Here is a 13,875-nt window from a genome sequence, read left to right on the forward strand (position 1 = left end):
TTTTTTTTTTTTGCTTTTCCCAAATCAGATACAGACCCATAAAAATATTTATAAAATGCTTTTTTTTTTTTTGTCATTTAGCTGAGTTATATGATTATGTCTCTGGACTAGTTGAATGTGTTTTGACAAACTACCCATGTATTTATCTTTCTGTAGGTCAGATGCTATTTATTCAGCCCTCTATGATGGAACAAACATGATAGAAATCATCCGAGGTCATGAATACCTTTCCCATCCCTTTGCTGTTTCTCTATATGGGAGTGAAGTCTACTGGACAGACTGGAGGACCAACACTTTGTCCAAAGCCAATAAGTGGACAGGGCAGAATGTCAGTGTGATTCAGAAAACCAGTGCACAGCCATTTGACCTTCAGATATACCATCCCAGTCGCCAGCCACAGGGTAAGTGCTTGTTCACTTATGGATTAACCACCCAGCAAGTATTATCATCTTGATAATGTAATATTTGAACTATAAAATAATCTTCTGTAAGTTAAAAGTTATTGACATTTTATGCATATGCAAATAAATATGTACTTATTTTAAACTAAGTCCCCTAATTTTTAGATTATTGCCATGTAGCATATTGGGAGGAGATGGGGTGCTACATGAGAAAAGGTGAACCATTTGCTTGAGTTTCTCTATTTTAAGAGAAGTGAGTTCACAGGCACATATGTGCTACCTCTCCCCATGTTTTTCAGCCTTTGGTTCAACAGTGAACGCCATCTTGGTTTCATGATTCTGTTTCCTCCACTCAATCTTTGCCAAATGTTACTATCCTAATTCTTACTTTTTCCCCTACTAGGATACCATGACCATTTGGCGTAACATCAGCTCATCCTTTTATACTTTTTCCCCATTATATGTGATATAACTGGTGGAAATCTCATTTGAATGCAACCAATGTCCCCTTCATTAGCATATTTTCATTTTGGATTCATGATTCTTAGATGACAAGCTCTCTCTCTTGCATTTTCTCCTTCTCTTTCTTTTTCAGTGTGGAATAAGATCTTCTAACTCATTGGCATGTAGGGCATTTGTTCCACACACTGAGCCTTATATTTTAAATTTGTATTATAGTATCTTTTAGACTTGACTAAAGCCAGTTACCTCTCTGGTTGGCAATATCACATGGCTATTCTTTGTCTTTCTTCAGTATGTGACCTTCATCCTCCCTTGATGCTATTTCTTCTACCAAAGTCTCATCTGCAAAATTTTCTGTGTCCTTTCTCTGACAATCTGATTGAATCTAGTTATTTTCCCAGATACTCTCAATTTCTCAGCTTCTATTTTCTTATGTAATTGATCCTTCTTTGCTACATGGGAGTTTCTATGCATACTGGTTTCTATACATACTGCTTGTATAGGTGAACAATAACTTCAATTTTTTTCTTCCACTCTTGATTTCTTTCACCTTATAAGCTAAAAAGCATGAGGACAATACAGAAAAAGAGTATATAGATTAGTCATTTTTGCATTTAATAAGGATTTAATAGATATATTGAATTTAACTAAATTTAAATAAGGTAAGAAGTCATTATTCTGACCAGCAATGTGCCACTAGTATAATGAAAAAGATACTCTTCTCTAGAAGCTTCCTCTTCAACAGAGGAATGCCTAGCTCTAAGCAAATACTGTAGGTGACAATCACTTATAAGATATGAGTGGTTTTGATTATTTCAAGTGTAAAATTATTTACGCAACTGTATTTTTATCCCTCAGATTGTTTGGCATTTTGTAGTAATAATAATTTGTATGTTCCGCACAATCTAAATGAACTGGACCATGAAAAATGGCCTTCATCTATGTATTGCATTGCATCATTCCTTCTCACCCAAAATAGGATCAATGTCTTTCATTTACTAACTGCACTGTCTAATTTGCCTACATTGGCATGACCCTTAGTAAATTCATAGAACAGGAAGAACCGTGATACTCTCAAACTTTCCTGACATTTGTGCATATGTAGAAAAGAAATGAGACATTCATTGTCATTTTTTGGTGGGGGGAGGCATCCTTGACGTTTTTACTTAGCTCAAAATATGATTTATATATGATTTTTCCTCTTTACTTAAGCAAGATTTTACTATGTAGGTCTAATTTAACATATTTTCCCAGGATTCAGGGCAAATATTCTAGTCTTTAAATACGTTTAGAGAATATCACCTACGAAAAGAACTTGCTGTTTCCTAAATGAAATTCAGTCAGTTTCCAATTTTGAGAGTGATCAGAGAACATTCTACTTTTCCCCATTATAAGGATCACTGAGCTTATAATAATCATTATCTATCCTGTTTATCTGCTTCAGTGAAGTAACACTTCCACTGCTAGGGAAAAAAGATGCAGGAACATATTGACTATTTTATTACCAAGGATAGAATTAAAATGAAAATGGTGACAAAGGCTCAGCATTAACACAAATACAATAATAGTAGCCCGTTTTCTGGTGAATAATAACATGATGTTCATGAAAAAAATAATACATTTTTAAAAATACATGACATTCAGTACTATAAAATTGAAATATATCTTTCACAAATTAAAGAAACAAAGGTTACAAATACTATTTGACGTTATCTAATCCTCCAAGTAGGAAATTAATAAAAGTTTTAGCAACAGTTTTCTTACGAGTAAACATTCATTATGCACACAAAATTCCAAATTGGTTATTGGACATTTAAGCAGAATATTTTAGAAATGCATTTTAGATTGCTTTCGTTTTTACTGTTGTTGTTATATGGGATTAGGAAGAAACAAACCAAGGCTGACACGTATGCAATATGAAGGAGCAATAGTGGGTATTGTAAATATTAATTAAAAAAAATTACAGCATGAGGGAGCCAAGCTTAGAGTTAATGGCATGGCCTGGGTTCAAATCCTAAACATATGATTTATTAATTGCATGATGTACCCTTCATCATTAGCATAGTTTTATTTCAGATTCATGAATCTCAGCTATTAATATGTTATTGGACATTATTGGCAAGTTATTTAACCTCTCTGTACTTGCTTTTTCAAACTGGAGACCATGTGTCTCAATCACAGGATCTTGCAAATGTTGAGTTTAATCACCATTTAACACAATGTAGGTTTTTCTTTAAGTTGAAAATATATAATTCACATTTATGAAGTAATCAAATCTATATTTTATCAGCAAAATACAATGATTAATTTTCAGGTATATTAAAAAACAACAACAACAAAACTCATTTACAATAAACACTTTTTGGGTCATGTGTTAGGTTTTGTTTGGATAATGAGATCTGGGATTATATAATGAAGCATTAAATAAAAATGGTTTTGTGATTATGACTTTGTAATGTAAGTGTGCAGTTATATCTTTTTTTTTTTTTCTGAGCAGCAGCAAAATTTATTGCAAAGAGCAAAAGAACAAAGCTTCCACAGCATGGAAGGGGACCTGAGCGGGTTACCCAATTATATCATTTTTATTAGTACTTTACAGGTGTTAGTCTCAATGTGTGCAAAGACTTGCAGGAACAGTTCTCCATCGGAGACTCCTTCTCACACATACCGATTATAAATTCTTATACTAGCTCAAATTTTACGTCCTCTACATTAATAGTTAACACCATAAGGACTCAGCATTTAAAGCTTGTATGGTTATTTATTTATTTATTCATTAATCGTTTCCTAACCCTGTTTCACCTAGTCACCTAGATTATAAAATATTTAAGGAACAGTGTTACATTTATTTCTTTGTGCCAGCTATAGAGTCTAGCTAAGTCCTTTATAACAGTATTGATAATTATATTAATAGCAGCTAACTTGATTATCATTGCATTTCCATGAGAAAAATTGTTAGCAACCCAGTTTTACAGATGAGGAACCTAAGACAGAGAAATACTCAGTAAATTACTCAAGATCTAACAGCCAGGGAGTAAACATTCTGTTATCTGAAAGGAAGTCTGAAGCCAAAGCTTTTGTCTTACTCACTACACTCTACAGGCAGAAGACATGGAATGCCCATATATTCCTCTTGGAATTGTGGCATTTTATCACCAGATGGCAGTAGAGAGTCATGTTTTATTGACATTCTCCTTGGACACACTTCCTTACCTTCCTGGAGTTTATAGTCTAAGAGGTGGAACAAACTAAATTAACAATTAGGATAAATACAAACATTGTTATGATAGATGGACTTTGAATGTAAGAGTATAGTAAATGTATTTTACAAAGTAGCAGGGTGTGGTACTAAAAACAAAACAAAACAAACCTTGGGATTAGCTAAATTTAATTCTTCCCTCATGTCACTCACTAGCCATGTTACCTGAGGCAAATTACTAACTTGGAGGGGTTTTATTTCCACATTTGCAGATAGAAGCAGCTACAAGTAAGGAAAGAATAAATCAGAGACAAGATTGGGCAGGGGTCAGATCATGCTCACACTCAAATAATATCCCTACAAAGAAATACACAGTTTTTTCCTCTGGGATAAATGGTTCCAATGATGTTAAACATAAGTGTGCATTAAAATTAATGGAGGGCTTATTAAAACACATATTGGTGGGTGTTACCCAGAGATTCTGATTCGGTAGGTCTTAGGTGGGGTTTGACATTTTGCATCTTTAACAAATTCCCAGGGGACATGATGCTGACTTAAGAACCATTCTTCTAAGAAAAGGAGAAAAACATTAAAAAAAAATATGGTCAAAGGAGTAAAAAGAACAGATTGTCATGATAGAAATTTGTAAAGGATTGATTGGAGAGACAGGATTGAAGTGTATATGTACATGTATGTGTATGTGTGTATAGAATATATGTGTATGTGTGTATATATATATATATGTTACACACACCCCCACAGAGAGATAGAGAGATTATAGAAATTAACCCATATGCTTATGGAGGACAAGCAGTTCCACAATCTACTGTAGGTGAACAGGAGAACCAGGAAAACCAGTGGTGTAACTCAGTCCAAATCTTAAAGCCTAAAAACCAGGAAGGGTAGGTGGGTAATGGTATAAGTCCAGGTCCGGGAACCAGGAGTGCCAATGATGGAGTGTAGGATAAGATATATATCCCAGCTCAAACAGGAAACAAACTTGCCTTTCCTCTACCTTTTTATTCTATTTAGGCCTTCAACAGATTGGATGATGCTTCCCTGTACTGGCAAGGGTAGGAAATTTTTAACCCAGTATACTAATGCAAATACTCATCTCTTCCAGAAATACACCCAGAAATAATTATTTGCCAGCTATCTAGACATTCGCTAGACTAGTCAAGTTTACATATAAAGATAACCATCACTGGAAGTTACTTCAGTAGATCAGGAGGTGGCTGATATCAAAATCTGGGAGATGCTTGTATGTGAAATGGTTTCTGATGAGATATACTTAGAGGTGAGATCAATAAAAAGTAGTGATAGAGATTTGAGTGGGGAACCTGGGGAAAGGAGGAAGAATATGGGATGGCTTTAAGAGAGGGGGTCAGCAAATATATTCTGTGAAAGGCCAAATAATATTAATGAATATTTTAGGACTTGTGGGCTGTGTGTTCTCTGTTGCAGTTACTCTGCTGCAGTTGTAATGTGAAAGCAGTCATATGGGAAATGAATAAGTGTGGCTGTGTGCCAATAAAACTTAATTTCTAGACACCAAAATTTGAATTTCATACAAGTTTTATGTGCCATGAAATAGTATTCTTCATTTGGGTTTTTTTCCAACCGTATAAACAAGTTGCTCACTAGCCAGTATTAGCCTTTAGGCCATCATTTGCAGACACTTGATTTAAAGGATTAGCTGAAAAATTAAACTTTGGAATGTGCTGAATTTGAGATACTTCTGGGATACAGTTGAATATTTAGGGCTAAAAAGGAAGGAAGGTTTGGGCTAAAACTAGAACTTTCGTAGTTATTCAATTGTAGATTGAAGGCAAAATGTAGGTAAGATTTCTTGCCTAGACCAGGTCGGTCAGGGAGACCCTAACCCAGCAGTGTTAGACACACACACAGAAATACAGAGGTGTGAAGTCGGAAATCAGGGGTCTCACAACCTTCAGAGCTGAAAGCCCCAAACAGAGACTTACCCACATATTTATTAACAGCAAGCCAGTCATTAGTATTGTTTCTATAGATATTAGATTAAATAAAAGTATCCCCTATGGAAAATAAAGGGATGGGCCAAAATAAAGGGATGGGTTCTGGCTAGTTATCTGCAGCAGGAGCATGTTCTTAAGGCACAGATCACTCATGCTATTGTTTGTGGTTTAAGAACGTCTTTAAGCAGTTTTCCGCCATGGGTGGGCCAGGTGTTCCTTGCCCTCATTCCAGTAGACCCACAACCTTCCAGCGTGGGCGTTATGGCCATCATGAACATGTCACTCTGCTTCAGAGGTTTCGTTTATGGCCAGTTTTGGGGACAGTTTATGGCCAGATTTTGGGGGGCCTGTTCCTAACAATTTCTTAGGAGTATTAAAGAAAATAGAAAAGGGCAAGGATAGAGCCTTGGAGAACTGCAACACTAAAAGGAAGGGAAAGAAGAATGCTGGGAAAAAGGGCACCAACAGATTTCAGGACAAAAAGGGAAAGCTTGCACGTGCGTGCACACACACACGCACACACAAAGGGAAAAGTTTCAAGCTAACACTAGCCAACAGTATTTGCTTTTGTAGAAAAGCCAATAAAAATAAAGACATAAATGTATTCATTGGATTTGGCAACCTGAAAGGAGGTCAGTGATAATTTTAGTGAGAGCAATTTTGGTGGGTTTGTTTGCATATGTCCTCGTGATCCTAAATATGTCTGGCATTAGATATTAGTATAACTTTCAACTCTTTTTACTACGAAATATAATTTACTAAATAGGACTATATTGTTCAGTCAAACAGTAAATTCTAAAAAAGTACCTTCATAGCAATCAGCTTAGTCTAGAGCCAGATTGCTTGGGTTCAAATTCCAAATTTGTCATATCCTGACTTCCAGTGCATTAGTATTAGTTTGTTTCTCTACATTGGTATTTGTTTGCTTGTTTGTAAATCTGTAACATGGAATTGTTATAAAGATTAAATGCATCAGTCTCTCTCTCCTTTTTGTTGTTGTTGAGATGGAATCTCACTCTGTCTCCCAGGCTGGAGTGCAGTGGCACGATCTTGGCTTACTGCAACCTCCTCCTCCCGGGTTCAAGCGATTCTCCAGCCTCAGCTTCCTAAGTAGCTTGGATTACAGGCACATGCCACCGTGTCCAGCTAATTTTTGTATTTTTAGTAGAGATGAGGTTTTCCTATGTTGGCCAGACTGATACTGAACTCCTGACCTCAGGTGATGTGCCCCCCTCAGCTTCCCAAAGTGCTAGGATTACATGTGTGAACCACTGCACCCAGTCACATTAGTCTCTTTTAAGCAGTTAGAAGATACCTGGCAAGCACTAAGCACTTTATAAGTGTTTGTTAAGTAAACTAAATAGATTAGATAGATAGATAAGATAGATATAGATAGATATATGGATAGATAGAGAGAGAATAGATAGCTAGATAGAGGATCGATAGATAGATGATAGATAGATGCACAATTCTCTTATGTTGTTTTACACATCGCCACCAAACTCTCCTCCCCCACCCTGTAAGGTAGTTGTTTGTAAGCATGGAAAAAGTGAAATGTAACTCTTCTTTTGTATACTTCTTTCTCTACCACCCATCTGCCATGTCATTCTTCTCTGTGTGCCCGCTCAGCCCAAAAGTGTTTTCTTCATCACCACTCCAGGTGCAGGGTTAAATTTTCTCATAAACCCGGCAAGAATCTACCACCCTGGGTTTTTCTGTTTTGTGTTTCTTTTCTTAGCTGCTCTAATTGGCATTAAAAAAATCAAGAATGTGACTGTTACTTTAATTATAGTGTTGCAAACCCTTTATCTGTTAGACTTTCACCAATTGTAAGATGTTTTCTCTTTTGTAGAAACTTATTTTCATGTAAACAGAACTTGGTTTAAAGGGGTCTTAAGCATTTGTTGATAAAATAGTACTATTTTGCAGAAACGTTTTAGTTTACTTTCAAAGTCAGGCTACTGACTCATCTCCTTTTAAATTTTATTTTGAAAACCATAGCAACTGGTAAATATACAAACTGTTTTAGATAATAATATGACATCCTTTTAAAAAAGAATCAAAACCCAGAAAAAGAGAGAATGAGTAAGACATTGAGAGGTTTCTCCATAGTTACAACAATAATTAGATTAAATATAGTTATACCAATGATACTCTAACTCAGTCTCCATTTTGCATCCCTGTTTTATAAGACATCCATGAATTGGCCCATGAATGAACGAGTGAATAAATCAGAATGAATTGTTTCACATAGAGAGCTTGTGTATTGTAGAGTAGTGGTTAAAACCTGGACTCTGGAACCTGAATCTTTCTGTTCTCCTTTTGATACTTGTGTGATCTTGACTTAATCTTTTTTACCTTCTCAAAGTTAAGTTTAGCCTTTGCAAGATGAAGGCAATTTATTTTCATAAACAAAGGTGACCATTGAGAGAAATAAATAAAATAATGCTTGTAAAACACTTGGCACATTTTCTAGCATAATATGATAAAATAAATTATTATTTCTTTAACTTTTAAAATATATATATTTTAAATCCCACTGTCCATTATAGGAACATTTCAAGCTGTTTCTCAAAAGTAAGTTTAACATTGAAATGATTTAAGTGCCTCCAATTGCATCAGAAAACATTTCTATAGAAAATTAAACTTTTCTTGACAATATCTATAAGAAAACAGGACAATCTTACTTCACAGTAAAAAAAAAAAAAAAAAAAGTTATATTTTAAGAATATTAGTGATACTCCCTTACTAATTCGCTCCTTAGAGGACAAAGTATCACTTACAAAACCTGAAGGATGAGGGATTTCATATTGGATTATTAATATTTTCATTTAGAATTATGTGGAATACTTTTCACATGATTAATAAAAGGGTATTTTTTTTTTCTTTTTTGTCAAAAAGAAATACCCTGAAAGACATGTTTCAGCATGCTGGAGGTGAATCTCAAATATTTGCAGGTTGCTTAAATTATTTGCTTCCACAATTCACTATGTTAAGATCTAGGCCAGTCCTGGTGGCTGACACTGGTAATCCCAGCACTTTGGGAGGCCGAAGCGGGCAAATCACTTGAGCTCACAAGTTCAAGACCAGCCTGGGCAACATAATGAAACTCTGTCTTTTCAGAAAAAAAGAAAATCTAACTAGACTGGATAAAGACAATGTGGTACATATACACCATGGAATACTATGTAGCCATAAAAATGAATGATATTATGCTCTCTGCAGGGACATGGATGGAGCTGGAAGCCATTATTCTCAGCAAACTAAAGCAGGAACAGAAAACTAAACACCACATATTCTCACTTATAAGTGGGAGCTGAACGTTGAAAACACATGGACACTTGGGGAACAACACACACTGGGGCCTGCCGAGGGGTGGGGATAGGGGAGAGAGAGCATCAGGAAGAATCGCTAATGGATACTGGGCTTAAAACCTAGGTGATGGGTTGATTTGTGAAGCAAACCACCATGACACATGTTTGCCTGTGTAACAAACCTGCACATCCTGCACATGTACCCTGAAACTTAAAGAGTAAAAGAAAGATCTAACTACTTGTCATATAAATTAAATTGCTCTTTCTCTTTCCTCTCTCTCTCTCTAGATATATAAAATATATAGTATATGTAAAATATATATATTATATATATATTTAGCAGAGTTGATAACATGTAGGATAGAGGTTACACACGTACGTACATACATACATACATAATACATTGTATTATTCTCTGCACTGTTTACTCGTATCTAGTGTCTCTTTATTTCATATATTTATATACTATCGGTATGAGATTTATTTGATCTAACATGTATCCTATTTTAAAATGCAGAATCCCTAGTTCTATTCCAAAATCAGGGCTTCTCAACTTCACACATTTTGGGCCAGATAATTCTGTTAGTTGTGGACTAGATAATTCTCAGCTACACTTCCTGTGAATTATACAATGTTTATTAGATCCTTCACCTCTTTTCACTAATATGCCAACAGTACTCCAAGTCATAACAACCAAAAATGTCTCAATTTATTTCCAAATGTTCCTTGGGAGGCAAAATCACCACCATCACCACTGACTGAGAACCACTGTCCTAGATGGTTTTTTAAAATACTGTGAATACAGAATCATTGTAAAAATAGGAACTTCCCTGACGTGTTTTTTCTTTTTTTCTTTCAAAGCATATAACAAGTGACATTAACAGAGAATAAATTAAGATACCAGAAAGACATACCATCTCTTTAGAACGACTGAAAGTTAGTTGGTATTTTAAGACACATTTCCCCTATAAATGTAACATTGTATTACATATATATTTTCGTCCTTTTACACCAAAACCTGCATACAGATGGAAATTTTTTTTTGTGTGGTTTTAAAAAATTCTCTCTGTAGAGATACATGTAAAAGATAAGATAAAATTTTTAGACATCCTATATTCTACTTTATAGAGTACAGTATAAACAGTATAAAAGTTAATCATAAAGTCATGAACATAATTTGAGGAAAGCAGCTCCCTTATAAATAGTACTGTTAAAATCTGGTGAAAGTAAAGCATGCTTTACTTGCACATATTTTATGTATATATATTTTAAATAAGGAATTCACTCAAATTCTTCAATGTGAAATGTTAAACTTATCACTTAAAGATGTTTGTCATAGGGAAAATAGGATTTGAGATTAGTGTTTCATTGCAAAGCACTTCTGAAAATTCCTTTCTTTAAAACTATTAAGTCCTTTCCTAAAGGAAAATTGCTAATAAACATTATTTTATTACAATAGTAATTGTTTTCGTGCACATAAGGTTCATTAATAGGATGAATATTAGTTACTATCAAAAATGACTACATGGGAGGGAGAAAAATCTTTCTCTACCTAACAAATTGGATCCTGGCATTCTGCTCTGAATATGGTTTTATTAGGTAAACAGCTATACATATTTTATATTGCATGAACATTTATGTGTATTTTGAACTTATTGGAAAAACTATTTGTTTAGATTTAAAATGTTTTTTTCTTTTCCCCTGGTGAGAAATGGACTATAATTAAATACAGTTTGAATCAAATGTGAAATTATATTTAATGATATTATTTTTCTTCCCAGAGCGCACATCAGTCTTGGGTGATTGCACAATTAACATGTTTCTCCTATAAAGTATTGTAGTTGTGCATTATTTAATCTTTTCACCTGCAGCTATGATGTGCTCTAGAAGATTAACTTTCTAGATTTTTAGATTGCTACAGTTTTAGAATATATACCCATATACATTTATGTACATGCATACGAAGCCAAATGTCCCTACCTCTAACACAAGAATAGATACCATAAAAATTTTAGGAAAAAAAACAATGTGTGTGTGTGTGTATTTATATGTCTTAGTTCTTGCCAGCATATCACTTATCTAGCTCAGAGAGTGACAAACTACAACCCTCAGGCTAAATTCAGCCCTCTGTTTTGTAAATAAAGTTTTATTTTCACACAGTCACACCTCTTCATTCACCTATTGTTTTATGACTGCTTTTGTGTGATAGTAGCAGAGTTGAATAATTACTATGGAAAACATAAAGCTTGCAAAAGTCCAAATATCTACCATCTGGCCTTTAATAGAAAAACCTTGCCAACCACTGGTTTAGCTAGAAAGTCCAACACATACTAATACAAAATATATGAACAAATGTCACTAACTAGAAAATAGGACAGCAAGCAATGAATTGTCTAATTGCCTTGTAAAAGCAATAATTACAACCAATATTTCATGATGAAATAAATCAGCATTAGCTGACTTCATTAGAAAATGTTTCATGGCAGAAAAATGAATTGAGCTGGGACATGAAGGAAGGTTAATGTAAAGATACTGATGATGAAATTCTAGGGGAAGAAAAGTACATCATGTGGAGGTGGAAAAGAATAAACTATAGATATTCAGGGAATAATGAGAAATACCTTTTAGTGTGTACACAATGTGTATGTAGAAGGAAAGTGGTAGATGAGGCTTGGAAGATAGATTCGTGTTTTAGAAAGAGAGGTGGGTATATCTGGGACAGTATCACGGCGTACCAGTTACATAGCCACAGCAGTCATTCAAAGGTGAGGAAATGAATTTGGAAATATGTTGGAAGAGTAGAGGTAAAAAGAAAGGAAACACATATTAGAGAAAATCTGTACAATACTTGAGAAATGATTAAATATGGCAGTGAATAAGAAATAAAAAAATGCTTTGGAGTACAAATTTTGTGTGTTTGGAAGGTTGATGACTTCTGTTTTGTTTTTTGTTTACTTGCTTTTAGAGACAGTCTTGCTCTGTGGGTCAGGCTGGAGTGCAGTGGTATGATCATAGCTCACTGCAGCCTCAAAATCCTGGGCTCAAGGGATCCTCTTATCTTGGCCTCCCAAAGCACAGGGATTACAGATGTGAGTCACCACATCTGGCCTTGATCACTTCTTTAACAAAAGTAAACAGAGAGTGGATCAGAATAAAGATCTGGAGGGTAAATGGTAGTAGCAGGGAAACCAGTCTGACTAGTGCTGAAGAGTCTTAGGGGAAATATTAATAGTAGGAGATAAGGCTGACGCTTTGTGAGGTAGACCGTGGGAAGTCATTCATTTTTTTTTTTTTTTTCCCAGTAGAGATGGGACCTACCTGTCTTGCCCAGGCTAGTCTCTATCTGCTAGACTTAAGCAATCATCCCACTTCAGCCTCCCAAAGTTCTGGGATTATTGGTATGCCTGACCCTAAATTTCTAAACCAGATATGATCAAGTGTGTGTTCTAAAAAGATAACTGTATGTAATGCAGGGAGTCTAGATATCAAAGATTCGTTAGGAGTTTCATGTAACAATCTATGCAGGGAATGGAGAAAACCTAAACTGAGCCAGTGACCATAGAATTGAAGAGAATTGAGTACCGGGTTAGTGTATGGAAACCTAAGCACCTTGGGGTAAGAACTCGTCCATTATTATATCTCAGCTTTTTTTTTCACAGTGTTTTAAACAACTAGGTGCTTCATAATGTTTTATTCAATGCATACATAAAAGGTGGGGGGTATTACTGTTGTATCTCTAAGGTTTTATATTTTGTCAGTTTGAGTTTAGACAATATGAGCTATTTGGTGAAACCAGTCTGCCCAGCTGTATTTATATTTCATCTGTTAAGACTGATTATAGCATTCCATTGATCAATGGCTTTTCCATCTTTTGGATACAAATAGATGAAATAGGCTTGGCTTTGTTAGAAGTTTACAGCCTCTGCAATCATACTGGATTTTGCAGTAGTGTCTCTTATAAAATAGCTACTTACTATCTAATTATAATAGATTTATACTATAAGGCTTTGTGGGTCATGTGGTCTTTATTGAAGCTGTTCAATTCTACTATTGCAGTATGATAACAACCATGGCTAATATGTAAACCAATGCACATGGTTATATTTCAATAAAACTTTATTTACAAAAACAGTCAGTGGACCAGATTTGTCTCATGGGTTACTGTCTGCTAATCCCTGCTTTCTATAAAAATGTGAGTATTATGAACAGTATTTTAAATTGGGTAATTGGAATAGGTAGCTGTGTTCAAGCACTTGTTTGGTAAGAAACTTTGAAATAATATTGTTGAATCCTTTAAAGTGAGAAGAGATGAAAATGAAAAGTAAGAATTATTTGTGGATTTTTCATTCTGTGAAGCACAAAATATTGTGAATTATACATTACAGTGTTATTAATAAGACATTGGGCTACAAAGTCAATGCAATTTTTTATTTTAGTACGTACATAGAAACTTAATATCTTTGCTTTTAAAAAGTATGTTTTTTTTTTTTTTTTTTTTTTTTTTT

General features: G+C 34.7%; 1 protein-coding gene across 1 annotated transcript in view; it reads left to right on the plus strand.

The window, feature by feature from the left end:
* LOC108532435 (low-density lipoprotein receptor-related protein 1B-like) overlaps positions 1–13,875 on the plus strand; it is a 614,569-nt gene that overhangs the window by 441,165 nt on the left and 159,529 nt on the right. The window contains 1 exon segment of the mRNA XM_017876508.1: positions 157–401. Within this exon segment, the coding sequence (XP_017731997.1) occupies positions 157–401 (245 nt within the window).

Source organism: Rhinopithecus bieti, unplaced genomic scaffold, assembly GCF_001698545.2.
Source record: "Rhinopithecus bieti isolate Rb0 unplaced genomic scaffold, ASM169854v2 scaffold_10356, whole genome shotgun sequence".
In the NCBI taxonomy this organism is placed as follows: Eukaryota; Metazoa; Chordata; class Mammalia; order Primates; family Cercopithecidae; genus Rhinopithecus; species Rhinopithecus bieti.